Source organism: Mytilus edulis, chromosome 3, assembly GCF_963676685.1.
Source record: "Mytilus edulis chromosome 3, xbMytEdul2.2, whole genome shotgun sequence".
NCBI classification, from domain to species: domain Eukaryota; kingdom Metazoa; phylum Mollusca; class Bivalvia; order Mytilida; family Mytilidae; genus Mytilus; species Mytilus edulis.
The window spans coordinates 77,555,272-77,582,099 of NC_092346.1; the positions used below are offsets into that span (position 1 = coordinate 77,555,272).

Sequence of the window (26,828 nt, forward strand, 5' to 3'; positions counted from 1 at the left end):
CTAAGTACTACTCTCCTGTCCATTTAGTAGAACCACTCACCTCACTTTGCAAGATGTATGGCAGTATAGCAGGGAATATTCAGGAACTGGAAAAGATGAACATAATTCCCAGCTCCAGTGGGGAGAAGTAATAAATGTATGTGTCAAATATATATGGCACAACTTTTGCATCTCTTTTTTGCTATTTTCGATCAATAAAAAAAACCACGACAAATTGTTGGTAAATTGAAAAAAGATTGTGACTCTTTTAGCTTGATACCAGTTGTTGTAGACGAAAATTCAGAAACTTTTTTTAGTTATTCTTGAAATTGTGAAATTTTATTACAGTTGTTTCAAATCGTTGGATTTAGTGACCGTTTATACAGATTATCATTAACATGAATATTACAGAATTTTTAAATATACTTATTCCAAAGAAAATGTAGAAACTTCAAGACAACGTTTTAATACTTCAGTTTCATTATGTATATCTTTTATATTCATTTAATAAAATTTACTGTTTGCAATAGCATTAATTGTTCTAAATGATAAGGATGTTCTTATCCTAAGCATAAAAACATAGCGGTATTTGACACAACCTTTTTCAACTTTTGATCTTCAGTGCTGTACAACTTTGTACTTTTTTTTCACTTTCGATCTTTTATATCTGGGCGTCACTGGTGAGTCTTGTGTGGACGAGGCGCGTTTTTGGCGTATTGAATTTTAAACCTGATGCTTTTTGTTATCCATTAATCATGTGTTTCTTTGTCTAATACGTTCTCCTATTTATTTGTATTGTAGTCCTGTAATATTATGTTGTCATTTCAATGTTATATTTAACATTGCCATTAAAGTGCGAGGTTTGGCATGCCACAAAACCAGGTTTAACCCACCATTTTTTCCTTTAAAAATGTCCTGTACCAAGTCAGGAATATGGCCATTGTTATATTATACATGTAGTTCGTTTCTGTGTGTGTTACATTTTAACGTTGCGTCGTTTGTTTCTCTTATTTTTGAGTGTATATTCACATTGCGATAAGACGTGTCACGGTACTTGTCTATCCCAAATTCATGTATTTGGTTTTGATGTTATATTTGTTAGGGAGCTACCATTTGATTTTTATGGGGGGGGGGGGGGGGGGGGGGGGGGGGGGGGGGGGGGCTAGAATGAAATTTGAAAAAAATAGGCAGGACAGGAGTTTTGAGTAAAAAAAAAGGCAGGATGAGACACTTGCAAAAAAAAAAAGTCAGGACGACAATTTAGGTAAAAAAAAAAAACTAAAAAAAAAAAAGGCAGGACCGAACAGAGTGAAAAATAAAAAGGCAGGACAGAGATTACAGCTAAAAAAAATGCAGGACAACATTTTTCATACTAGCGCCCCCCCCCCCCCCCCCCCCATAAAAATCAAATGGTAGCTCCCTTATTCTCGTGGGATTTTGTCTGATGCTTGGTCCGTTTCTGTGTGTGTTACATTGTAGTGTTGTGTCGTTGTTTCCTCTTATGTTTGGTGCGTTTCCCTCAGATTTAGTTTGTTACCCCGATTTTGTTTTTTGTCCATGGATTTATGAGTTTGAAAAGCGGTATACTACTGTTGCCTTTATTTACAATGTTGAAACAACCTTTTTTTAAACGAGTAAAAGTATATTCTCGAATTTTAAGAATGGGAACCATGTATGTAACTCAAACTTAGGTACCTATCTTTAATGTTTGTCAACATTCATGTTAAAGTGAAAACAGAAATAAGTCAACTATTGTAACTATCAGGCAAATGATCATTATTATTATAACACAAACATGTACATAAAATGTATGCATATTTCACTATATAAATGGTTTTTTTTTTAATTTATGACATAAATATGCAGAAAATAACTTAGTTTTAATGAAGAGGTTCCTCCTTTACAGCTGCCAAGTGGTCTAAAAATAAAACCTTTTCCAACAACACATCGTTGTCCAAGCCAGGGTTATATAATGTACCAGAATGTTAAGAAATTAAAGGAAGAATTTGTTGGCAAGCCTAGTCAGGAGATAGCACAGTTGGTCAAAAGTGGAGTAGAGATTCATGATGAATATAATGTACCAGAACTAGCCTATACAGGTAAGACAACTAAGTATCAGTTCACCTTAAAACATCCTAAATACATAGACATGACAGATAGACACATCTTTTTTTTCAGTCCTTTATCAAAATGATTTTTGTTTTCGTATTGAGTTTTAATGACATCAATGTATCAACAATAAGTAAAAAGCCACCCAGTGACCAACCACTTCTGCAGTGCTTTCAAAATTTGTCATGATTATGTTTTCATCACAGACGTATACATTGACAAAGTTTGATGTTGATTGGATTCTAAACTTACTTTTTTTATGCATAAACGAGTGTTAATGTTACATACACTATCCTTACTGCAGTTGAGCCGAATGAAGATAGTAAAATATATTACTATATATCAAAACACCATGCTTATATTTTTTAAGGACAATTTTTAATACTATACATATGAAAAACTTCATTAGTTCAGGTCAAGCAGATCATATCTATTTTAAATAATGGTCTTAACTTTTTCAGGTGACACAACATTTGATGTTTTCACAAATCCGCCAACAGAAGATCTCTTCAAAGTAAAACTGTTGATAACTGAGGCCACCTACATAGATCAAGAACCAGGCAAAGATCAAATTCAGAAGGCCAGAGATCGAGGACATTTGCATTTACAAGAACTCGCTGATAATGCTGATCTGTTCAAAAATGTGGAAAACATATTACTGATACATTTTTCTGACAAATACTCAACAAAATATATTCAAGAAACTGTAAAGAAAACTTTACCAGATTCAATAGTCAATAAGGTTCATATAGCAACAATTGCAAAAGAAATATACGGGTAACTTAAATAGCTTTAATATTTTGTATGCCCTAGCTCGCGAGGACAAGACATCGTTTTGACAAACAATTACTAATAGCCCTACCAAGAGAGTTGCACTGACATAAATTCATGTAGTACATGCTCCACTTTTCCTCACTGTCAGTGTTCTGTTAAGATGATGAGATGGTAGTTGATGGTATGATAAAAAAACACTGTTGGCCTGAGTTTCGATTGCTGTTTTAATTTAAATTCCTTGGTTTAAAAACGAGATAGGAAAAATAGTCCAAATGGATAAAAAATTAAAATTTGGATAAGATCATTCAATAGATTTGAACAAAAACATTGCAATAGATAATTTCAATAGATTTGAACAAAAACATTGCAAAGAAATTATCTATAAATGCAGTAATGTACATGTATGGAAGTTCTATTCAGATTGGATGGCTTATAAATATTATCTAATATCATCTTTAATGCTTTAAATTTTATAGGTTTTCTGAAACTGTTTTTTGGGATACGATTGCTTTTAAGCAATCTGTAGACTTTTACCGTTGACTCAGGGCTCATTCCCTCACGTCAACCGTTTTATTCTAAACATTCAGCAACATCTCAGATTCTACTGATTGTCTTTCTTTAAAAGGTAAAAACAAGCAAAAGGATTGAACATAAACAACTTTCCTGTAATGTTCTTCTCATAATCTTCATGTTTGATTTTTCTCTTGACCTATATGCGTGTTTTTAACAACACGGAAAATCAGAATTAAGCAGTATTTATATTTAGTGTTTTTATAAATTTAGAAACACGTCAGAGGGAATTCCCCAGTTTTGATAAATGCGAGTTCTTTGAATTCCGATAATTCTATTTCTGTCATATAAGAACTGAAGTGGAGTTTTCTATATTTTACCGTTATGAAACTGATACTGTACTCTCATAAAGAAATTGAGACGCATTCATCATATCATAAATTAAATAAACGTTCTTGTTCCAAATCGAAGTCTAAGGTTTGTTTATGTATTAATGCGCATGCGTATAGTTTTCTTGATTTCAAGGGGTATCAGATTGAGTGGTTGTTCTGGATTCCCCGCTAATTAATTAATTTGAAACTCATTGGATTCTTTCTATGTCTGCCTGCCATGCGCGTAGCTACGTTTACGTCAAAACGCCCGGACGTACACTTGAATTTTGAAAATAAAACAAATAATCGACATAGAATAAGAAAAATTGGTCAAAAGCACATCAGCCTTGTGCTTCTTTTTTCAATGGATTGTAATTTTGAATCAGAAAAGGGACTTAATTTACTCAGATCATTCAATATATTTGTTCGAATCTTTTGTAAAAGTCTGAATCTACTATGAATTCTGTACGCACTTTTCTAATATTTAAAGCAATTCACTGTCTGCTCAGATTCGATATGCGGTTTGTATTTTTGTGGAGCCTGTGATTTATGTCCCAAAAAACGAGACAAAGCGGCGTCAATATTATGTTCCGAATGTGGATAAAGTCTTTTGAATGACTTTCCGTGAAATTTTACGAAAGTTTGACAGAAACTGTTTATGATCAAAAGAGTATTCAGAGCAATATAATAATGCAATTATATCTTTAATTTTCCCGCATTTTAAGGACAAAATGTATTTCTTTCTGCAATTAATTGGTCGCAGTTTGGGCTTACATTTTGTTATTTCTCAATTACATTAACTACTTGTCGAACCTTCATCGAATTTTATGAAAATGCCGATGAAGCTTTTTCTATGACAAATGTCTAAAGCTAAAATTTTGAAAGCATTTGTTTTCGTTCATTTTTCGGTTCTTTTTTGATAAACAGAAAGCAGGACTCTTATTTGCGCAATTAATTGTTTTACATGCTCAATTTATAATAGATATAGGAAGATGTGGTGTGAGTGCCAATGAGACAACTCTCCATACAAATAACAATTTAAAAAGTAAACCATTATAGGTTAAAGTACGGCCTTCAACACGGAGCCTTAGCTCAAACCGAACAACAAGCTATAAAGGGCCCCAAAATTACTAGTGTAAAACCATTCAAACGGGAAAACCAACGGTCTAATCTATATAAACAAAACGAGAAACGAGAAACACGTATATATTACATAAACCTTCATAGATTGTCGTGAACTATTACATATCAAGAAAAAAATATCTAAAGAAAATTTTAGATTTTTTTTTTAATCCCTTTAAGGAACGATAAATTGATTCACTTTTTGTGGAAAGAAATCCTAGAGGTTCCAGAATTTTTTATATTGCACCTCTTAGAAATATTGTTTTTCGTGTTCATTAAAAGGTGCTTTTGTCGATTGTATGCTCACTCACGACACCCTCTAAACATATTTAACAGTAATATTGGTTTGGACGTTTTCTCTAAAACCAATGACCATTACCATTAGGCTAGCTTCTAGTTTAACACGATGAAAAAGTTAACATATAACAAAATTTAACCAAAACAAATAAACCATTTAGATTCAAAAGTATGTTGCTATCAATGATTTTTTACTGACAGGAATCATTATGGTATCTCATTCTCGATAGCTTTCGAACCCACTACTAGCAGGTGCTTTACCATTGAGCGGTTGGCACCCCTCATATCCCTCAAGGTTCGGGCGTACACGTAAAAATGACCCAGCTACGCCACTGCCTGCTATTGAGGGTTTAATGTTGTTGTTGCATAATTTAAAATCATATGCATCATTTAAATTAAAATCAATGAAGTTTTACCTATAACACCCCTTTAGCCGAAATGGAGTCTTCAATATTATCGTTTCGAGTTGTCTCCCTTTCAGAAGTATTTCCCGTCAAAATCGTCAAGAAAAATTAACTCGTTAGATGTCGATAAGCGTCGTATTATATTAAGAACGATCTCAATTTAAACAGAGGAGTGTGTACGGAAGGATTCATGCCCACTGACCCAAAGGAAATTAATAATTAAAGAGTTAGAAATGGGGTTCCTCCTAGAATTAACGGTGATAAGATACGAAGTGAATAGTCCGAGATTACTGGGTACAAGTCAAATCGGCACCTATTTAAAAGTCAATTCGGCATCCAATAATATTTGATATAATATATGGCCTTTTGGGACTGGGAAATGGGGTTCCTCCTAGAATTAACGATGATAAGATACGAAGTGAATAGTCCCGAGATTACTGGGTACAAATCAATCGGCAGCCATAGAAAAAGTCAAATCGGCACCTGGTTAAATCGGCATCTAGTCTAATCGGCACCTATTTAAAATTCAATTCGGCATCCAATAATACTTGATATAATATATGGGACTGGGACTATTTAAGTTTGTAATTTAAGTATACTAGCATAAAAGTCCCCCACGGTCCCAGCTTGTCTGGCAAATCAGCCGTCGGACATCAGAGTAATCTCGAACTATGAAGTGAAATACCTTCTCTCTCTCTCAGTGACTGCTGTGGAAAGTAAACTTGGAATTGATAGCACACAAATAAAACACAATAAGTACATTGCTCGTACACTTGTATCCGGGATTAGCTATTTTTAAAGTTGAGTGACTATTCAGATTTATATTACCTTTGCATTTGCAGTTGAATTAGTTTTATGCCTTAGTCCAAATAATTATGACGTCTTGGAAGGCTATTATATTTTTTTTCTTTGAAGCCTTACTTCGACGTCGAAGTAAGGCGTCAAAGAAAAAAAAATACAATAGCCTTTCAAGACGTCACAATTATTTAGACTATCAGGGCCAGGACTGCCAAAAATGCGTGAGACTCACGCATGTTCACATGCTTTTTTGCAGCAGTATCCTTGGATCAATTTTTTCCTCTTTGATCTTTTCTATTTTGGCCAAATCTCACGAATTTGCTTAATGAAAAGTTGGCAGAACTGCTATACATGTGTCAATGAAAACTATATGGCAATCGTATCCCTCAGAGCATTCTGCTCTTTGATTCATCGCTTATGTTTAGGCCAAACTTAATGGAATAATTTTCTAGCGTGTTACTCTTGACCCCCTTCAATCCGTCTGTCTTTCTATCATTCGTCAAGCCCGTCTATCCCTCTAACATTATAAGCAAACTTGAAGGGGGAGACATTCATGGTAATTTCAATTATTGTATTTACAAACTGTTTTTTTTTTAACACAAATTCGTCTGCCTATTAGGATGCAAATATTGTTATATGTACTTTTAATTTAGGGAAATGAATTTATATAAAATCACTGCCATTGTTTTCTTATCTATTTATGTATTTACTTGTTAACTTACTACTTGTTTATACTATAAATTTTATATGACGAATTCACCAATACATCATCAATAGAATAGTCAACATTGTCTCAGGTCTATTTTACTTGCACGAATTACAACCATAGTTTTACCCCAATTACATAATGTATAATTACAAACACTATCATTTAAAGCCTGCCATGGACACCGATACTGCATCAAAACTGTTCGGGGTTCTAACAACTCTACGACTTCGTACTTTATTTGGCATTTTAACTTTTTTGATTCGAGCGTCACGGATAGTCTTATGTAGACAAAACGCACTTCTGGCGTACACATTTTTTTTCTGATATATATGACGAGTTTATTCAGTAACTGAACTTTAATACCTCATGGAATGACTACCTTAGTTTAAGCACAATTTGTTTGATGCTTTTAAAAACTAGACTTTAACAAATAAAATGTATCATAAAAAGTAAAATCTCAAAAATACTGAACTCCGAGGAAATTTCAAAACGGAAAGTCCCTAATCAAATGGCAAAATCAAATGATAAAACACATCAAACGAATGGACAACAACTATAGTATTCCGGACTTGGTACAGGCATTTTCAAATGTAGAAAATGGTGGATTGAACATGGTTTTATAGCGCTAAACCTCTCACTTGTATGACAGTCGTTTATAAGTCATTTAAATACCAAAGTACTGACTACTGATGTATGATACTTGCGATACTAATATTTCATCAAGAAGATAACCCAGCAGTAGTAGGAAACAAAAGACTCAATTTCGTGTTTATGAAACTATCGACCAAATGTTTGAAAAGCCTATAAAATAAAACGTTTTAGATCATAAAACCCCAAAAGACCTATTCAGAATCGCCTAATTGTCAAATTTGAAGCTTGTGTATATTTTAATAGGGCTTCCCCAGCCGAATTCTTTTCATCTCGAGGTTACAAAAGTATATTTTATGTCAATGTTAAACTAGTTGTAAAGATACAACCATGTGAGGTATATGAATTTTAAAGGTAAATCTTTGAATACGCCCAGAAAAAGCAGTTTGGTGTATGGAAACTCATGCTGAATATTTTAATGGCGTGTACAGCGGGATTGCCTGCTTTTTACAGGTCTTTCCGTTAAAAAAGATACGAAAGATACTGATTGAACATTAAAACTCATAAGTCGAATTTAAACATTAAAGCCATTGATAAAATTTGGGAAAAAATCTGTTGTATCCTTTATATTAAGTTCGATGGGATAGATTCAACATAGTCACACAATTATAAATTATTTAGTAGAAGAACATTATTTTTATAGCGGAAAGTAAAATTAAAGGATACTGCTACCTTATTTTCCTTCTTCCTAAGAAGTTCCCGTATGAAGTCAACCTAGTTTGAATAAATTAACAAGTCTCGAGATAAATGATGAATATTTTTAAAAGTTGCAAAGATACAACCATGTGAGATACAACCACGTGAGACTAAAGACGAAGCAACACAACGAACAAAAACATATAGTTTTTTTGCTTCGTCTTTAGTTTTCTATGTTGTGTTTTCTGTACTATTATTTGTCTGTTTGTCTTTTTATTTTTAGCCATGGCGTTGTCAGTTTATTTCCAATCTATGAGTTTGACTGTCCCTTTGGTATCTTTCGTCCCACTTTTGCAAAGGACACAGTTAACGTTGAAATCTGAAGGAAAATTCCTCAATATTATTTAGAGATACTAGTACCGGTATTCTTTTGGGGCTCTAGTTGAAAAAAATATCCACTATTCATCATTTATTCTTAAAAAAGTTATCTAAATGTTTGTGCATGCAGATATTATATATACCGCTCCCAACGAACAAAAATATGTAGCTTTGTTGCATCAATATTTTAATAAAAAGACATTAAATTTGATTAAAGATCAACCTTATGAAAAAAATTGCAAATAAAGTTGAGAACGTATATCTAGTCCGGAGATACACAACAGTGACAAGAAAAACAACCAAAACTGGGAGAATCGCATGAACTCTAAAAAGGAGTGACACCAGGTGCATTGACATCTTAAAAGTAACCTGTTAGCATCCATCACCCGCCACTGGAATCCACATTTTGAAAAAATGTCATAATTGGAAATAAGATACAACCTGTAAAAATTGCAGATCGGTTGGCTATTGTGGTATCTAAATATTTAATACCGCGAAAACATTCTATGCGATTTGAGACACACATGCATTGTGGTAATGGTAACAGGACAGATATACATCTGTAAAAATATGAACCTGGTCCCCGAAGGTAACCATATTCGTAGATCATGCAGTTAATATGTAAATCATAAGAAACGGATATATCATAAATAATCAGTCATTTTTTTTTTATATCAAACTGGAACAATTTGTAGTTCTCATTGACTTCAATTATTGGTGTCTAACAAGAGAAAAAACTGATAACATGTCATTGGATTATGTCTACAAATATGCTTATTGCGGATAATTGTAATGAACGGTTGCAAAAAAATATATGTAAAATCGTTCTTCCCAAAGCGATTTTAATATGTTAATATCTGTTGACAAAGAAGTTATCAAGTGTTCATTGTTTGACATAAGAACTATACTGAAGTTCTTAAAATTGAAACCACAGTTTTGAGTACGTTCATACCAGCATCTTTACAACACTTAATATAAGATTATAGGTTCAACTGCGGCTGAAATGACAGCTGCTTGTAAATACCACAGATTACTGGAAAAACTAATGTAATTCATAATTCAAAAACTCCAGTTTTATAAACAATATATTTTGTGAAGCTGTGATCATTTCTTCAAATAAATAATAATTCTTAAAGTTAAAATTTCCATATTACGTTGCCTTTTTAGCCTACCTGGCCCAAAGGGCCAATTGAGCTTTTCTCATCATTTGGCGTCCGTCGTCGTTAACTTTTACAAAAATCTTCTCTGAAATTACTAGGCCAAATTTAACACAATTATCATTGGGGTATCTAGTTTGAAAAATGTGTCCGATGCCGCCATGGCTAAAAATAGAGCATATGGGTGAAATGTAGATTTTGGCTTATAACTCTGAAACCAAAGCATTTAGAGCAAATCTGACATATATATTGTTCAACAAGTCAAGATCTATCTGCCCTGAAATTTTCAGATGAATTGGAAAACTGTTTGTTGGGTGGCTGCCCCCCAATTGGTAATTTTTGAAGAAATTTTGCCATTTTTGGTTATTATCTTGAATACTATTACAGATAGAGATAAACTATAAGCAATAATGTTTAGCAAAGTAAGATCTACAAATAAGCCAACATGACCAAAATGGTAAGTTTTTACAAAATATTTTCCTCTGTAACGAAAGGGCCAAGCGTATTATAGATAGAGAAAATTACAAGTAGCAAGAATGTTCAGTAAAGTAGGATCTACAAAGACATCACCATCACCAAAACACAATTTTGTCATGAATCCATCTGTGTAATTTGTTTAATATGCATATATACCAGGTGAGCGACACAGGCTCTCAAGAGCCTCTAGTATATTGGTATTATGGTAGATTATAACCAAAAAAAAAAGATTACCCACACGTAGGACGAAGTTGAAGGTGATAATTGTGTAAAGATACCGTTTTTATTAATATTCATGATAACTAACTATAGTAGTTGAACAATAGTGAGTTGGAAAATTGTAATTGCAATCTGGCTATATGAAACCACAAGATTCTACGATGGTACAGGATGCCGAATTAAAGCAGGCATATACTCAGATTATGTAAAATAGCCTACGATAAAGACTAAAACATCAATTTTCACATGTAGCTAGCCTTTAAATGAAAATAGTGAAGCCGAAATGTTCAATTCAATTAAGTTTAGTTCTTTCAAGTCCCTATGTAAATATTACTCAATATGATTGAAAAAATAAGGTAACTTATCAGTGTTAAACAGTTAATTAGAACTTTTAAAATCAAGATATTACTATAACAGTTTCTTATTCTTTTGGGAAAAGATAATCGAAGTTACTAAAGGGACGGGACATTCAAAGTCATAGTTCGAAAACGAACAGATATTTCTATGTAAAAAAAAAGAATTCCATCAAAAGACGAACAACAGTAAACAAAACACAGAAAAGAAAATTAAAGACTTAGTAACACAAACCCCTCCTTAAAAAGAGATAATATGATCTGTTTCGGAAGGGTGAACACATTCTGTATCATTTGCGACCCCGTTGTGTTGCCCATTTAAGTTCAAACACGGTGATTAGTCTTAATCGGTCCGTTATATTCGTAAAGAAGAGAAATGCAACATTGTCGCTTTGGCAATATTGGAACATATCCGTCGCTTCAGTGACCCAGATATTCCATAACGGCAAACACACTTTTGATGGCGTTCTTAAAATTTACGAAGGAATTATTTAACCTTATCACTTGAAACTCATGGTTCAATAACTTCCTTTTTTAGCAGCACTTTCGAGGAAATCGTGATATGAAATGCTACATCAGGAATATCATAGCAACTGAGACAAAAATCTCCATATGTATGCGCTGTTAGGATGTTGATATATAGACATGAAAAGTTAGGAACTTATAAGCATCTCTTGTCGTAAAGTTTTGATCTCAACTAATCCTCATTGACAATTTCTTAATATAAGTCAAGACATGAGGCAGACTCACTTGTATCCTTTTATTTAAGATCAATCGGATAGATGCGTTCAATAAAGTTACAAAAAGAACAAAGTTTCTGCATGAAGTGTGTCTGGTATGAATAAAGGAACAATTCTGAAAGAAGAGAAATGCAGTTTGTTTCCATAATTACATGTAAATCGATTAAGTAGACCACATAAAGGTAATGTATATCAAGTTTATTCTTACTGACTAAGCGTTATCAGAGGAAATAGTTTTTTGATATGTTTACACGCATACCCCGAACAAATAATAAGTTTGTTGTTTTCCTGTACATGAAATAGGTTAATTATAGGTTCCGTTTTAGTTCTACACATATCAATCAAAATAAAGAAAAAACACAGAGTTTTAAATTGAATTATTCATTTTTTCAATTTACCTTTATTGTAACATATTGTGAACTCTGATAAAATAGCTTTTAAAATTTGCCCCATTAGTTTTCTTCTTATAAAAAAACACCATGTGTTCCTCTTTTGTGTGTCATGTCATTTATTTTCATGTCTGCTAATTTTGTATAGTTGCTAATTCATCAAATTATCCTGTAAAGCCTCTTGGTAAATGTACCAAGCTTGATTAAATTTATCAAAACATTTATTTTTAATTGATGTTTAATCCAGAGAAAAATATTGTTTTGAGGGTCACCTTTGTACATTTGTGATAAATTCCCCCCCCCCCAAAAAAAATATTTTGTGTAAAAGGTATACTAATACCATTCTGGAGAAACCACATGTCAGTTTGCTCAATAAATTGTTGTACATAATAACAGTCCCACAGTATATGTTCGATTGATTCCAGTTCAGTCTTACAAAAAGTACAATATGGGTTTTGCACTACCCCAATTTTGTTTAAAAACTTATTTGTTGCCAGAATTTAATGATATATTCTATACTGCATCTTCGCTATCCAAGGGTTACGATCCACTCCCGCTCTCTTCACCCTTGGCAGATTGAGCCAACATTTGAAAATGATATCGGATATGTTCCTTACGTCGTAACTACAATCCCCTTCCCTTTCCTGAATGTGACCTACCGAATTAGACTATTTACCGGATTTGTTATCACATAAGCAACACGACGGGTGCCGCATGTGGAGCAGGATCTGCTTACCCTTCCGGAGCACCTGAGATCACCCCTAGTTTTTTGGTGGGGTTCGTGTTGTTTATTCTTTAGTTTTCTATGTTTTGTCGTGTGTGCTGTTGTTTGTTTGTCTTTTTCATTTTTAGCCATGGCGTTGTCAGTTTGTTTTAGATTTATGAGTTTGACTGTCCCTTTGGTATCTTTCGTCCCTCTTTTGCAATATCAATGTTGCGCCATCTATCGGAAGATTAAAGTCACGCCCATTCCAAATACATTATTCTTGACCAGAGGTAGCACTTGAACTCTTCGATTTGGAGGTAAAAACACGGTAGCGTCTAGATTCTACCCACTTGGTAAAGCCGGAAACGCAAATATGCGTCAACATTCATGCATTTGTGCATGAAACATACACTGGAACTTCTATTAGTTGATTATATTTAACTGTATTATGTATTTTATTTTGTATGTATTTTTTTTCTGTTTTCTATTTGTATTAATAGTTTTTAAAGGCCTCATGGAAGATTAACATGTAATTGTTAAATGTGTTACCTTCAATAAATAAAGAATTTTATTATTATTATTATTATTAAAAACATTCAAGTTGTCACTAAATATAGTCGTATGTTTAGTGATGTAAAGACTTGTTGACAATAAACACGTGGCAATTGTTTACAAACTCTTTCTACATTTACACGTGATCATGTTATAGGCGCTTTTTGATTCGATGCAGCGAGTTTCTACTGCAACCAATTAAAATCCTTACCTTGTGTCTCCGAAATATTATCTCAATCCGCCAAGGGTGAAGAGAGCGGGAGTGGATCGTAACCCTTTGCTAGCGAAGATGTCTATACTGAAGCCATTGTAGCTTAGTATTTTTTGTAATAGCAAATGGTACTTGAAAATCTTTTCCAGTTCTGATTTTCTAAAACTAAAATTGCTTCGCATCTTTTTACTCCTGTAGGAACAGTGTTGTTTTTGTTTAGCGTCAAATACATATCTTTAGATCCCTTTTTGCTTTCGAGAATGGTCTTTATAACTGATGATATGAAAGGAGATACTAATTTATAATCTCCCATATTAACTATTTTTGAAGTCTTAGTTAGCATAGAAATTATTCTATTATATTTCATGATGTCTAAATTCATCTGAAAACACTCCTGCAATTGATAAAAATTTACCAAAGAAAGGTACCATTCTCCCCAACAATATCATTTACATGTAGAATACCCTTACTATGCCAGTCTAAAAAAAACACTATTCATCCAAATTGGACTGGAAAGAAAATATTCCCAGTCGTGCAAATTCATTTCTTTTTCAATTACCATTTGCCAAGCACCCAGTACGTCTTTCCAAAATTTATTCTTAATACTTTGCTGTAGTTGAATTACAAAGCTATTACCAAAACTAAAGAATCTTTCTTTATCAACATATGACAGAAATATATTTCGCCATTTACAATCGTTTTTAAAAATTCTTCTGATCCAAGTACATTTCAAAGCATTTATAAAAGCATGTAAATTAATAATTTTCAAGCCTCCATCACAATAATCTTTTTGTATTATATCTTGTTTCATTCTATGAACTAGTGAGTTCCAAATAACAAAAAAAATAATGTTTTTTTTTTTTAAAATGTCTAGGTTTATTACCCTTTGGAAGACATGTTATTATCCCCTGTTTTAGAGTAACAGAAAGTTCCCCGTTATCATAAACTGCGTTCAAGGATCTTACAACAAAATACTTTAAGTCAGGCCAGAAAAATTAAAACAAATCACTTGAAAAAACATCTGATCCAGGCGTTTTATTGCTTTTCATTCTTTTTAAAATTTAACCAGCTTCATCAAGTGATATTTTACCTTCTAGTTTATCTTGTTCATTTAAAGATAAATTTCTAACATTTACATTTTGTAAACTTTTTTCAATATCTTTAGGTTTACAACATTCAACATCTCTGTTTTTGTACAAATATTTTAACCTGTTTTAGTATTTCTTTTTGGTTAGTTACAATATCACCATTTTCTTTTTCAACCTTTGGAATAATCTTGCTGGTAAAATTCTTAGCAAGTCCACAAAAATAACTTGTGGGTTTTTCTTCCTCTTCTATCCACTGTGTTCTGGATGGAACTATTTTACCATGCATTTTTCCTTTCTTAATTTTTCTAGTTCATTTTTTTTGTCTTCCAATTGCTGTATAGAACCTGAGTTTACATTTTCTTCTAAAATATTAATGTCATCTTTTAATGTTTTTCCCTTTTCTCTCTTTCCTTCCTTTTGAAGCTAGAGTATGGAATAGTTTAGCCCTCACCTCCATTAATAGAGTTTCCAAAACAGCTGACTATTAATTGTAAAATGAAGATCATCATTAGTCACTTCATTAATATTGTCAAAATTATATACCAAGGCTGCATACTGTTTTTTTACATTCAAAATTATTTCCTTGATAGCATTAACGTAGTCAGCATCATACAACAAATAATTATTGAACTTCCATAAACCTTTCCCCCTAATGAATGGATTCAATTCAAGTTCAAGAATAATTCTAGAATGATCCGATCGATAACTTGGTTTTACTCAGCATTTTGTCAAAAATGACAAAAAAAATAAAATCACAAAAATACTGAACTTAGAGGGAAATCACTTCGGAAAGTCCATAATCACATGGCAAAATCAAATAACAAAACGCATCAAAAACGAATGGACAAGAACTGTCATATTCCTGACTTGGTACAGGCATTTTCAAATGTAGAAAGTGGTGGATTAAACCTGGTTCTATAGCGTTAACCCTCTCACTTAAATGACAGTCTCATCAATTTCCATTTTACATTGATGCGTTAAATAAACAGACACAATAAATAAAATAGTCAAAATATGGGTACATCAGTCATCATCGTATAACAATTTTAAAAGGAACAATTTAACAGAACACAAAAACATCTACTACCTACGAACACATTCATTGATTTGAGTGTCTGACGTCAGAAAATTTTATACGTCACATAAATTTGTCGTTCAATGTGCATACAAACAATTTTAAAATTTACATAGGAATGTAAGCATACAGGGTTAAAAATCAAAAGTATGTAAGAATAATTTCAGTAATAGACCGAGATTTAAACTAGTCCAAAAGTTATATATAGAATTTATAAGAATCCAAAAATAGTTAATTCCACTACGCGATTGAATGATTTTGACGTTTGTGGTTCAACGTATATTGTAATTCATAATGAAAATATATCATAATGACATATGATAGAACAATATCATACTGACGGGATCTTTTAAAGTACAGAGTCACGTTATGAGAACAAAATGTTTTCAGAAAATAAGTAAAAAAATCAAGTCTAGCTTGTTTGAAAGGTGATTTTTTCCTCGAAGTGTATCTACACAGGTCAGGAAAAAGTTCCCTATAGGGGTCAACTAGAGATATATCGTCGATCAATTCTAATAGTTTGTCTTTAGCATTTGGATTATTTATGTGTAAATAATTATAACACATTATAATACACTAAATTCACAGACAGTGTCTTCCTAAATTTGTCATAAAACTGCAAAAACTTGGAGCTAACTTTCTAAGGTGTTAACTTCAGCCATATTTTGTGTGTCTTTATCTATACATAATACGAACTCTCCCATTTAATTTTAATCAAGTAATCTATATGGTTTTCCATTAGGTCACATGTTAAAAAGTTATCTTAAAGTAACAGACAGAATAAATTGACCATAAAAAGTTAAATCACAAAAATACTGAACTCCGAGGAAAATTCAAAACGGAAAGTCCCTAATCAAATGGCAAAATCAAAAGTTCAAACACATCAAACGAATGGGTAACAACTATCATATTCCTGACTTTTGTACAGGCATTTTCTGAGGTATAGAAGTGGTGGATTTACTCTGGTTTTAAAGCTAACCAAACCTCTCACTTGTATGACAGTCGCATCAAATTCCATTATATCGACAACGATGTGTGAAAGATGTGTGAGAAGATTAGTATGTATTTGACGATATGTGAACAAAACAGCAACTGGTCATTTTTTATTATTATTGAGTGTATATCCTATGTACTTCAATGGATTTTGTGAGTAATAATAGTAATGCTGTTGTTTTTATCCCTCTGTTTCAGATAGTGAAAACAAATTCTTAAGTAGAAACCCAGCGATCATCTATTGTTAATATGGAGTTCATATACCGACAAAATTGTTGGTATTACAGTAAGGAAATGGTGGGGTTTTAAAGTATCTAACACATATTAACTGTTAATTTTTTAATGATCTATTTTCTGAATTTAAAAAACACAAACAGCCTTTTTTGCCACAGTATTTTTTTTAAATATTGGTCTTTAGTTACAAAATTTGTCAAGATATAAAATATTTTTTGTTTCAAGTACTGGAGTCAATTTCACAAAAAAAAAACCTTATGACTAGGATTGATCGTAAGTCATGAACAATTCAGTATACTTACGACCAATCTTAGTCGTGAGTTTCTTTGTGAAACCGACTTCTGATATATAGTTTATAGTTTGTTTTGATAACAATTTCTTACATTCACGAATAATTAATTTCCTTTTTGAGAAGATTAGTATGTATTTGACGTACGAGATGCTGATGTGGCATAAATATATAAAGATATTCACTATAATCACCATCAGAGTAACCAACTATCCTACTTTTTTTTAAAGGGTTCAGATAGAGTTGACACAAATAATATTTAAAGTTTAATACTACCCAAAACATTAAAGGACAAGGAATCTAATGAAAGGTAAAGTTGGTTTTTTTAAAATTAGAAATTCATCAATATAAGAAGTGAGGGCGGGAACATACCCATTTTTCTTTGTGTTAACATGGCATTATTATATAATACCCCATGGTGTAAAGCATGTGAATCATAGGGCAAAAATTAAAAGATAATCATGAATTTAGAGCTCTAAAATCGTTATTGTTTGAAAGCACGGAACCAATTATGAAGCCACCAAAATATTTATATTCAATTTGATCTCTCGAATTTATTGAATACTAGTTCATAGCTCATAATTAACTAATGAATCATTTTTTTCCCAGACTAACTCCAACGTATTTTGTTTAAAGTTGCCATTCACAGCAAAACAAAAGCATGAAAGTGTGCAATGCTAAAATATAAGAATAGGCATGATGTAGGATCATAGGTGTTAATAAAGGGCTAGTAATAGCTGGTTCAGTCTAAGTATCGATAGGAAAATATCCAAAGATCTTACTACCATATTGAGCATACTAAAGGCATATTTTTTTTAAGGAATTGATCTTAATAGCATAGCATCAACAGCTAAAAGATGTGATTTTTGTACATACATGGTTCAAAAAGTCAAAATTACAACCAAAGTAAATAGCAGACGATATTTCCACTCCTCATTTATAGTTTGAAATTGAACTGCGATGAGATATGTTCCTCCTTCAACTCACTATTTTGCAAACAAAGCATGCTACAGCTAACTGCGATAACTGAATTTAAATAGAAGACCAGTTGAGGCCCACCTCCTGGTTGGGAATTTTCTCGCTGCATTGAAGACCCCTTCGGCTGTTATCTGCTCTTTGATCAGGTTGTTAATTGTCTCTTTGACATATTCCCTATTTTCATTCACAATTTTATTATAGCCTAATATTGATGAAATAGATCATAAATATTTTCATTACAGATGCAAGCTGATCACCCAGGGTTTGTGGTAGCTGATTATGCAGTCTTTGCAGTCACAATTATAATTTCATTAGGAATCGGAATTTATTATGCCTTTTCTGGTGGAAAACAGAAAACGACTTCCGAATATCTTGTTGGAAATCGACAAATGTCAATACTTCCGGTTGCCTTGTCCTTGATGGTATCGTTTGAGTCCTCGATTATGATGTTAGGGTTTCCTGGCGAAGTTTATTCTTACGGAATCATGTTTTGGTTATCCAATGCTGGGTTTATGATAGCACTACTTCTTGGGACAAGAATAGTTGTACCACTCGTACACCCTTTAAGGATAAAGAGTGTTTTTGAGGTGAATCAATTTATATTTTTTTTCTATTTTGAATGAAAAACTACAAGTAAGGCGAAAAATACGAAAAAGACATTTAAACTAATCAGTATATAAACACCCTACAATACCATGGAAAAAAACACGATAAAAACACAAACAACAGTATACAACACATTACAAAGGAAAATCGAAGACTGAACAACACAAAACCCCCGAAAAGCGTGATCTCATATGCTCCATTTTAGCCGATCCATTTCTGCTCCACATTTGTCACTAATAGTACTGCTCATATAAGTTCAAATCCGGTAATAAATCTAATAAGGTAGGTCGAGGAATAGAGCCAATGATTGTGACTACGTTAAATCGGAAATATCAGTCGTTATCTCTAAATAAAGGCAACCGTAGTATCTTCGTGTGTTTCTTTGTCAAATGTTTTCTCCTATTTATTTATATTGTAGTCCTGTAGTGTTGTGTTGTCATTTTAATGTTATATTTCACATGGCCATAAAAGAGGGAGGTTTGGCATGCCACAAAACCAGGTTCAACCCACCATTTTTTCCTTTAAAAATGTCCTGTACCAAGTCAGGAATATGGCCATTGTTATATCATAGTTCGTTTCTGTGTGTTTTCTCTTATTTTTGAGTGTGAATTCACATTACTATAAGACGTGTCACGGTACTTATCTACCTCAAATTCATGTATTTGGTTTGATGTTATATTTGTTATTCTCATAGGATTTTGTCTAATGCTTAGTCCGTTTCTGTGTGTGTGTTACATTTTAATGTTGTGTCGTTGTTCTCTTATGTGTAATGCGTTTCCCTCAGTTTTAGTTTGTTACCCCTATTTTGTTTTTTGTCCATGGATTTGTGAGTTTTGAACAGCGGTATACTACTGTTGCCTTTATATACCGCTGTTCGAAATTTATTAATCGATTGAGAAAAAACCAAATCCGGGTAACAAACTAAAACAGATTCTCTGTAATGGTCTACAATCTCGTGATGGCGTACGTAAAAAAAATCGATGGGAAAATTCAAAATTCACTATGGAAAATCTTGGTTGAATATCTTCCATATAAGTTGCAACCATATATCACGGAAATCATTATAAGTAAAAGTAAATTACCAAAAATCCAGGGAAAATTCAAAACGGAAAGTACTTTATAAAAAAGCAAGCCAAAAGCTAAAACACATCAAATGAATGGAAAACTGTCATATTCCTGATTATTACCGGTATTTCCTTATGTAGAAAATGGCGAGTTTAACCTGGTTTAGCTAGCTGAACCTCTCACTTGTATGACAGTCGCATAAAACTCTGTTTTATTGCCAGAAATGAAGAAAAAAATACACAATAGGTAAAATTGTCAACAATTTATGTACAGCAGTCAATATTGTGTTATTATCTTATTTACTAACAATCACTTAGGTCATGAATGAAACGAAATGTCTGGAACAAAGTTTTTATTGGGAGATATAAAAGACGGTTCATAATTCAAGTAAAAGGATTGAAGCACATACCAATGAATTTCTTGCTTCTTGTCAAGTCAGTTGGAACAAAGTAGCTACACGATTTTTTCAAGTCTTACTATGATCAAATATTAATGTACACATTTATGTTTCAGTATTTTGAACTAAAATATAAAGGGAGAGAAGTAAGATTACTGGGAACAACGATCGGGATGTTAGGTTACGTATGTATCAAAAATAAAAATTAAAATTAAAAAAAACTGACGGAAACTCAAAACGGAAAGTCCTTAATCAAATAAAAAAATTCTTCTACATTTAGTATTTATCCATATGAATGTATTGAAAAGTTGATTTTTTAGCTCACCTGGCCTAAAGGGCCAAGTGAGCTTTTCCCATCACTTTGCGTCTGTCGTAACTACTGGGCCAAATTTAACCAAACTTGGTCACAATCATCATTGGGGTATCTAGTTTTAAAAATGTGTCCGTTGATCCGGCCAGCCAACCAAGATGGCCGTCATGGCTAAATATAGAACATATGGGTAAAATGTAGATTTTGGCTTATAACTCTGAAACCAAAGCATTTAGAGCACATCTGACGGGTAAAATTGTTAGTCAAGTCAAGATCTATCTGCCCTGAAATTTTCAGACAATTCCGACAACCAGTTGTTAGGTTGCTGCCCCTAGGAGTAATTTTACGGAAATTTTGCTGTTTTTTGCTTTAATCTAAGATAGTATTATAGTATATAATAATATCTTTTGCTATAAATTATGATTTTAACCTTATTTCCAAAGCATCAGAAAATACAGGTGAGCGACACAGGCTCTTTTGATCCTCTAGTTAAAATACCAGTATTAAACTTTAAAAAATGTATAAATCAATCTAAGAAAGGAAAAGTAACAGTCTTTTGTTCTTTCCAAATAATATTCAGAGCAGAAAGATTTTTTTCAAATCTATCCAAATACTATGCTTTCAAGTACAAAGGTTTAATCACTGTTAAGGAACCTCGTATTTATCTTTTAACATATTCCCTTTAAATCTATATCTTTTGATACATAAAACAAAGAAAAATAAAAAAAAAGAAATTAATCAACAACATGATAAACAAAACAAAAATTGTTTATCAGGTATATTTTTTTTTAGTTATAGTGAGTTTATGTGGCAATAGTTATTACATTATATGCACTCGTTGTTTCCAAAAATTAACACAAAGTCCGACCAACAACCCATTGAAAATCTAAAAATTACGGAACACAATTATAGTATCCCTCAATTTAATTATCACGGTTAAAAACATTGCAATTTCATGCTTTCGTTTTTATTATTGCACGTCTTTGACCATCGATGAATAATATGACCTTATGATGCGGTTGCTGTACAGGTTGAAGTAAAATATTAAAAGCAGAAATTAAAATGCTACTTTTTTTCTCCTGTCCCTATTTTCGCACGAATGGTTCGGAACCCATCGCATAAATTATGATTAATCAGAATTTATTTTAAATCAATCATACAATAGATGGATAAGTTAGTTTTTTCTATTTACAATAGAGAAAAGGACACAATCCATTTTATATTTCATATCTACGAATTAAAGACAGCGAAAACATATACATCATATCTTTCAACTATTTCTTGATTGTGACATTGCAACGTATTTGGTATCGAGATCAATCGTTCTCCCTCATAGACCTCGCTGACACCTTAAACATTGAAATGATTGAAAAAAGTTGAATAACAAAAATAATGAATTCTAAGGAAAATGTCCAAAACGGAAAGTCCCTTATCAAATGAAGTTCATTTTGTAATGAATAGTACTTGAATTCCCCATTGGAACTGCTGTTGTTGTATGGGACCAATCTCTTCATAGTAGTTTCATGTTCGGCAAAATAAAAATAAAGCAGAATCCCTCCCCTAAAAATAAAATAAGAAACACAGTTTTCTAATTAAAAATGAAATTGTGAAATTATTTTCTATATTTGCATTCAGGTTTTCTATATGGGAATTGTTCTTTTTGGTCCTGGTACTGCTCTGGAGGCAGGTACGGTTTTAAGCGTTTGTAAACAAGCAAATGTTGTTTTTGTTATCAAAGCATGAAATAAAATGATAATGTAAACAAGAAATCCAAATTTATAATCAGATTTAACTATTTATACAATTTCCTATTTCTGTCTCCTTTTTTTTTTGTCAATGCTTTTATGCATGCTTTGCAAAGGAAAATGTCTCTCAAAAATGTTGAAATGTGCCTGTATCCTCATCTTCTCTTACTGTAATGTGTTAACAATTTATAAGTATGAGTAAATATTTTATGAACTTCGAACATTATTTGTTTATGTTAAGACAAGTTGAACAATTGAACTATTTCATAATTTCATAATGGTTTCTGTAAAACACGGAAGCGATATTTTTAAATTAATCACTTGCAACCCATGGTTCAATACCCTTCTTAAAAGCATCCACCCAAATAAGGAGTGTCACGCAAACTCTCGAATATTGAAACAATTGGGAGATGTATTCTACATTTGCATTGGCTGCTGAAGTTTTGAAACACAGAAATCAATATTTCACAATTGGGAAGCTAGCCTAATTTCCTTCGTCGTAATACTAAAAGATAAATAATATTCATATGACAACGAATTAGATTAACAATTTGGAAAACTTAAACTGAAGGAGTTTGAACAGTTATTTCAATACAACGGTTTGATTCAATCACATAGATCTGTCATATCTGGTTAGTGACAAGACACTGAGTACTTAGTATTTGGTAATAACATCATCAATATTTGTTATAAACATTTTTTAGTTACAGACATGCCGTATTGGGTATCTGTTGCATGTGTTGCATTGGCATCGGTCATTTATACCTCTATTGTAAGTAAGCAAAGTAGCAAAAATCAGTTTTCATTTTCTATTTTTCTTTATACAAATAACTGTGCACCAAAACATATATAGTTAAAATTCACCAACGATTCCAGTGTTGTATTTTGGTACGCGCGTTTCGTTAGCATAAGACTCACCAGTGGTGCATCAATAAAAAAGAATAGTATGAAGGTTTATTAAAAAAAACCATTTACAAATAAAGGTAAAAATACTTAAGACGTTCAAATAATTTAACTTCTGATAAACAATAAAATTACAGAAAATTACCGTACCATTGATGGTTCATGTCAACTGTAAATAATAAACCACAGTCCATCACGTTTTAAAACCTGTTGATAGAATAAATTATTATTTTATATTCAATTAATGAAATTTAATTTTTACTATGATATTCTATTGATAATCATCTATATTTTTAAGGGAGGAATTAAGGCAGTAATATGGACGGATGTGTTCCAGTGTCTCATCATGTTTATGGGTATATTTGCTGTATTGATCAAGGTAAGCGAAATAAGAATAATATTCTTATAAATTGAAATCACTATATATATATGTTCGTAAACTGTAAGGTACAATGTGGAAGGTACTAAAATTAGATATATAGTAATAGTAAAAAAACCAACAACATACATGATTCTATTATCGTAGCCACACCTCCCAATGTTTCCCTTATTTACTGCACCACCCATTGACACTGTTCATTAATTACAACGACGGTTGCAACATATGGATCAGGTCATGTTTACCATTATGCAGCACATGAGATTGGTTTTGTTGGGTTTTTATTCATTTTTTGGAGGAAGGGGGGTCAAATTAACTTTGTCCGTCTCTTGTTTACCTTGATCTATTTAGTTTATTTTTTAACAACATTTATACATAGGAACTTTTTAACCTTTACAAATCATTTTCTTGAAAGAACATTTTAGTTTTATGCTAAGATCACAAAATTTTGAAGCCACATGTCTAAGCAATGTATTTTTTTTTATTGTAGCAGAGATTGAATATTTCAATACAATCCATTAAAAATTTTGCTGTTAGTTTGTGTGTGTGTGTGCGCGTATCGTTACACCGATTTGTCATTTAAGGCAGAGTTGATCGCTCACAAACTTTTTTAATCCTGCTACACATTTTGTCAGTCAGTTCATAGTCCGTAGCCTTTTACTTAATTAATTACGTTGATTGTAGTTTTCCATATTTTGTTTTCGTTTATCCTGTTTAGGATTTTCCTATTTTGTCATGCTAAGGAATTTACAGCTTACTATAATGTATTGGTTTTGATCATTATATGAGACAAAGAACGATGATCTTCAGTTGTTTACTTGCTCTTAGATAGTTGCCTCATTTACAATCTCCTTATATTTATATCAACAGAAGTAAACACTCTTGCATGACGTCATTTAAAAAAAAAATCAGCAGTCTATCATTATCCTCACGTTGTATTTCTCCCAACCTTCGGCAATGATATTTTAATTCTTTTTTCTATATTCCTCACGGGTTCATCAGTCACTGCGAAAAGTTCTTTCGCGTTAAACAAAACTCTGTGATAAAAAATGAAAGAATAGTCTACATTTTTGTTTTTTAACGGAACAGCTGTTCATAACTCATGTCTTTATTTAAGGGAACAATTTCTGCGGGTGGACCAAAGAGAGTGTTTGATTTAAATGCAGAAAATGGAAGATTGTACTTGTTCAAGTAGGTAGACTAAATACGTTGTATTCTGATAAGGACAAAAAAAGAAGATATATATAGATATATAGCATTGACGATATAAAAGTTGTCAAACAATGTACAAACCACTTTATCACCTGATTTGTACTTACACGGCGGGTTCTACAAGTAGAACCGGATCTGTTTTAATCTTCCGGAGTACCTGAGATCCCGTGGTTTTTGGTGGGGTTTGTAATGCTCAGTCAATAGTTCTCTTCGTTGTGTTTTGTGTGCTGTTTGTGTTTTCGTTATTTTTAGTTTGTTGCCATGGCAACGTCAGTTTGTTTTAGATATAGAATTTTCAAGATCTCTTTGGTATATTTCTCCACTAAAGAAGAAAAACAACATCAAAATAAAATAAGAATTAAAAAATTACAAACAATCAATTACAATGAAGAAAAAACAGATTATATTCTATAAAAAAATCATTCATCCACGAATGCAATTTATCTGCAACACAGAACATGGGCACATTATTTTAAATATGTTATTCGTTTATCAAATGTGTATCTGCTAATGTTAGATACAAAAGGAAAATTAATAGCAATAAATAAATAATAAATAATGAATCATTAACTTTGAAGATATGTTTTTTTAACAATAAACATTGCAACTATTTGTATCGAAGTTCCACTGCTATTACACAGAAAATAGTTCTCATGAGGTCATCGGAAACAGTAAAGTTGATATTATTTGATAATCATTCTTATAGCTTTGATACAGATCCTACAGTACGTCATACATTCTGGGGTCTAGTCATTGGATCATGTTTAAGACTTATCTCATTGTCATTCAATCAATCAACAGTCCAAAGAATTAGTTCTATGAGCACACAGGCAAAGGCCAGAAAGTAAGTCAATGGTTTAATGAGTATTGATAATAAAAATTTATCACGAAATGGAAAGAAAAAAATAAGGAAGCAAATAGACTAAAGCATATTTAAAGAAAAGATAAGTTTTAATGCAAGTATGATGTCTGCAAATAAAAAAAAAGTTACAAATACCGAATTCAAAATGACCTTTCATAGTTTAAAAACAAGGTTTTGGATATTCCTAGTACTCCTTAGTGTAAATAAATCTCAAAGATAACAAAAAAGAAGATGTGGTATGATTGCCAATGAGACAACTATCCACAAAAGACCAAAATGACACAGACATTAACAACTATTGGTCACCGTACGGCCTTCAACAATGAGCAAAGCCCATACCGCATAGTAAGCTATAAAAGGCCCCGATAAGACAATGTAAAACAATTCAAACGAGAAAAGAATCCGTTTTATTCTCCTGCAGAAATACCTATAAAACGCGAAAGAAACCTGTGTTATCTACTATGCTTTATAAAAATAGATCATTAATGCGTCTAGAAAGTGTAGTAAACGTTTATAAAAGATATCAATCTTTCGAGATATAAAATACTGGTAAGTTTTGATTTAAAAATCAATGAAAAAAATACATGTCTAGTTTCGGATGACTTTTGTCGGCAAACTCATAATTCAAATAAAAATTAATCAGAAGATATTGTGACAATGATGAAGACACTGTTACACAATAACTTCTATTATAATATGATATATGAAACGCGTGTATGATTAAATTGTAATGGATAATGATTGCGCACTGCTCCTTTCTGCTTTTATAGTGCTTCTTCTTATGTACTAAAATAATAAAGTGATAGCATTCTCTTCCATAGTGCAACGACAGGTTTTAAATAAAATTCATTGCACGCTCTCAAAAAAATAACAACACAAAATGTTAATATTCAGAAATGTGGTAAATAACGGTAACAGTAGTATATTGCTGTTAAGTAGTCACAATTCGATAGAAAAAAAACAGATCCGGATACAAAACTAAAACCAAGGGAAACACATTTTCTATAAGAGGAAAACAACGGAACAACAGAACTAACAACAAAAACAAACACAACCATACATAGAAACAGACTGTAGATAGCTACTGCTATATTCCTGACATGGTACAAGTAAGTTAAGAAAAATAGTGAGATGAACCATGTTTTATGCTTAG

General features: G+C 32.2%; 2 protein-coding genes across 2 annotated transcripts in view; both read left to right on the forward strand.

Annotated features, from left to right (window-relative positions):
- The first annotated feature begins 6 nt into the window (after positions 1-6).
- On the forward strand, positions 7-2,875 carry LOC139517495 (uncharacterized). Its single transcript, XM_071308634.1, has 3 exons — positions 7-136; positions 1,886-2,078; positions 2,550-2,875. Exons 2-3 carry the CDS (start codon positions 1,952-1,954, stop codon positions 2,867-2,869), a joined length of 447 nt encoding a protein of 148 aa, XP_071164735.1. The 5' UTR covers positions 7-136; positions 1,886-1,951; the 3' UTR covers positions 2,870-2,875.
- A 7,462-nt stretch (positions 2,876-10,337) lies between these two features.
- Positions 10,338-26,828, forward strand: part of LOC139515438 (sodium-dependent multivitamin transporter-like) — a 36,002-nt gene continuing 19,511 nt past the window's right edge. Inside the window, exons 1-8 of the mRNA XM_071305007.1 lie at positions 10,338-10,349; positions 18,439-18,783; positions 20,381-20,449; positions 22,210-22,261; positions 23,024-23,091; positions 23,521-23,601; positions 24,719-24,792; positions 25,520-25,657. Coding sequence (XP_071161108.1) covers positions 10,338-10,349; positions 18,439-18,783; positions 20,381-20,449; positions 22,210-22,261; positions 23,024-23,091; positions 23,521-23,601; positions 24,719-24,792; positions 25,520-25,657 — 839 coding nt within the window. The remainder of the gene's footprint in view (positions 10,350-18,438; positions 18,784-20,380; positions 20,450-22,209; positions 22,262-23,023; positions 23,092-23,520; positions 23,602-24,718; positions 24,793-25,519; positions 25,658-26,828) is intronic.

Bases quoted from the DNA above. Each gene is read 5' to 3' on its own strand.
- LOC139517495 (XM_071308634.1), top strand. From the start codon at position 1,952: ATGTACCAGAATGTTAAGAAATTAAAGGAAGAATTTGTTGGCAAGCCT. The intron at 2,079-2,549 runs GTAAGACAACTA...TAACTTTTTCAG, and splicing joins ACCAGAACTAGCCTATACAG to GTGACACAACATTTGATGTT.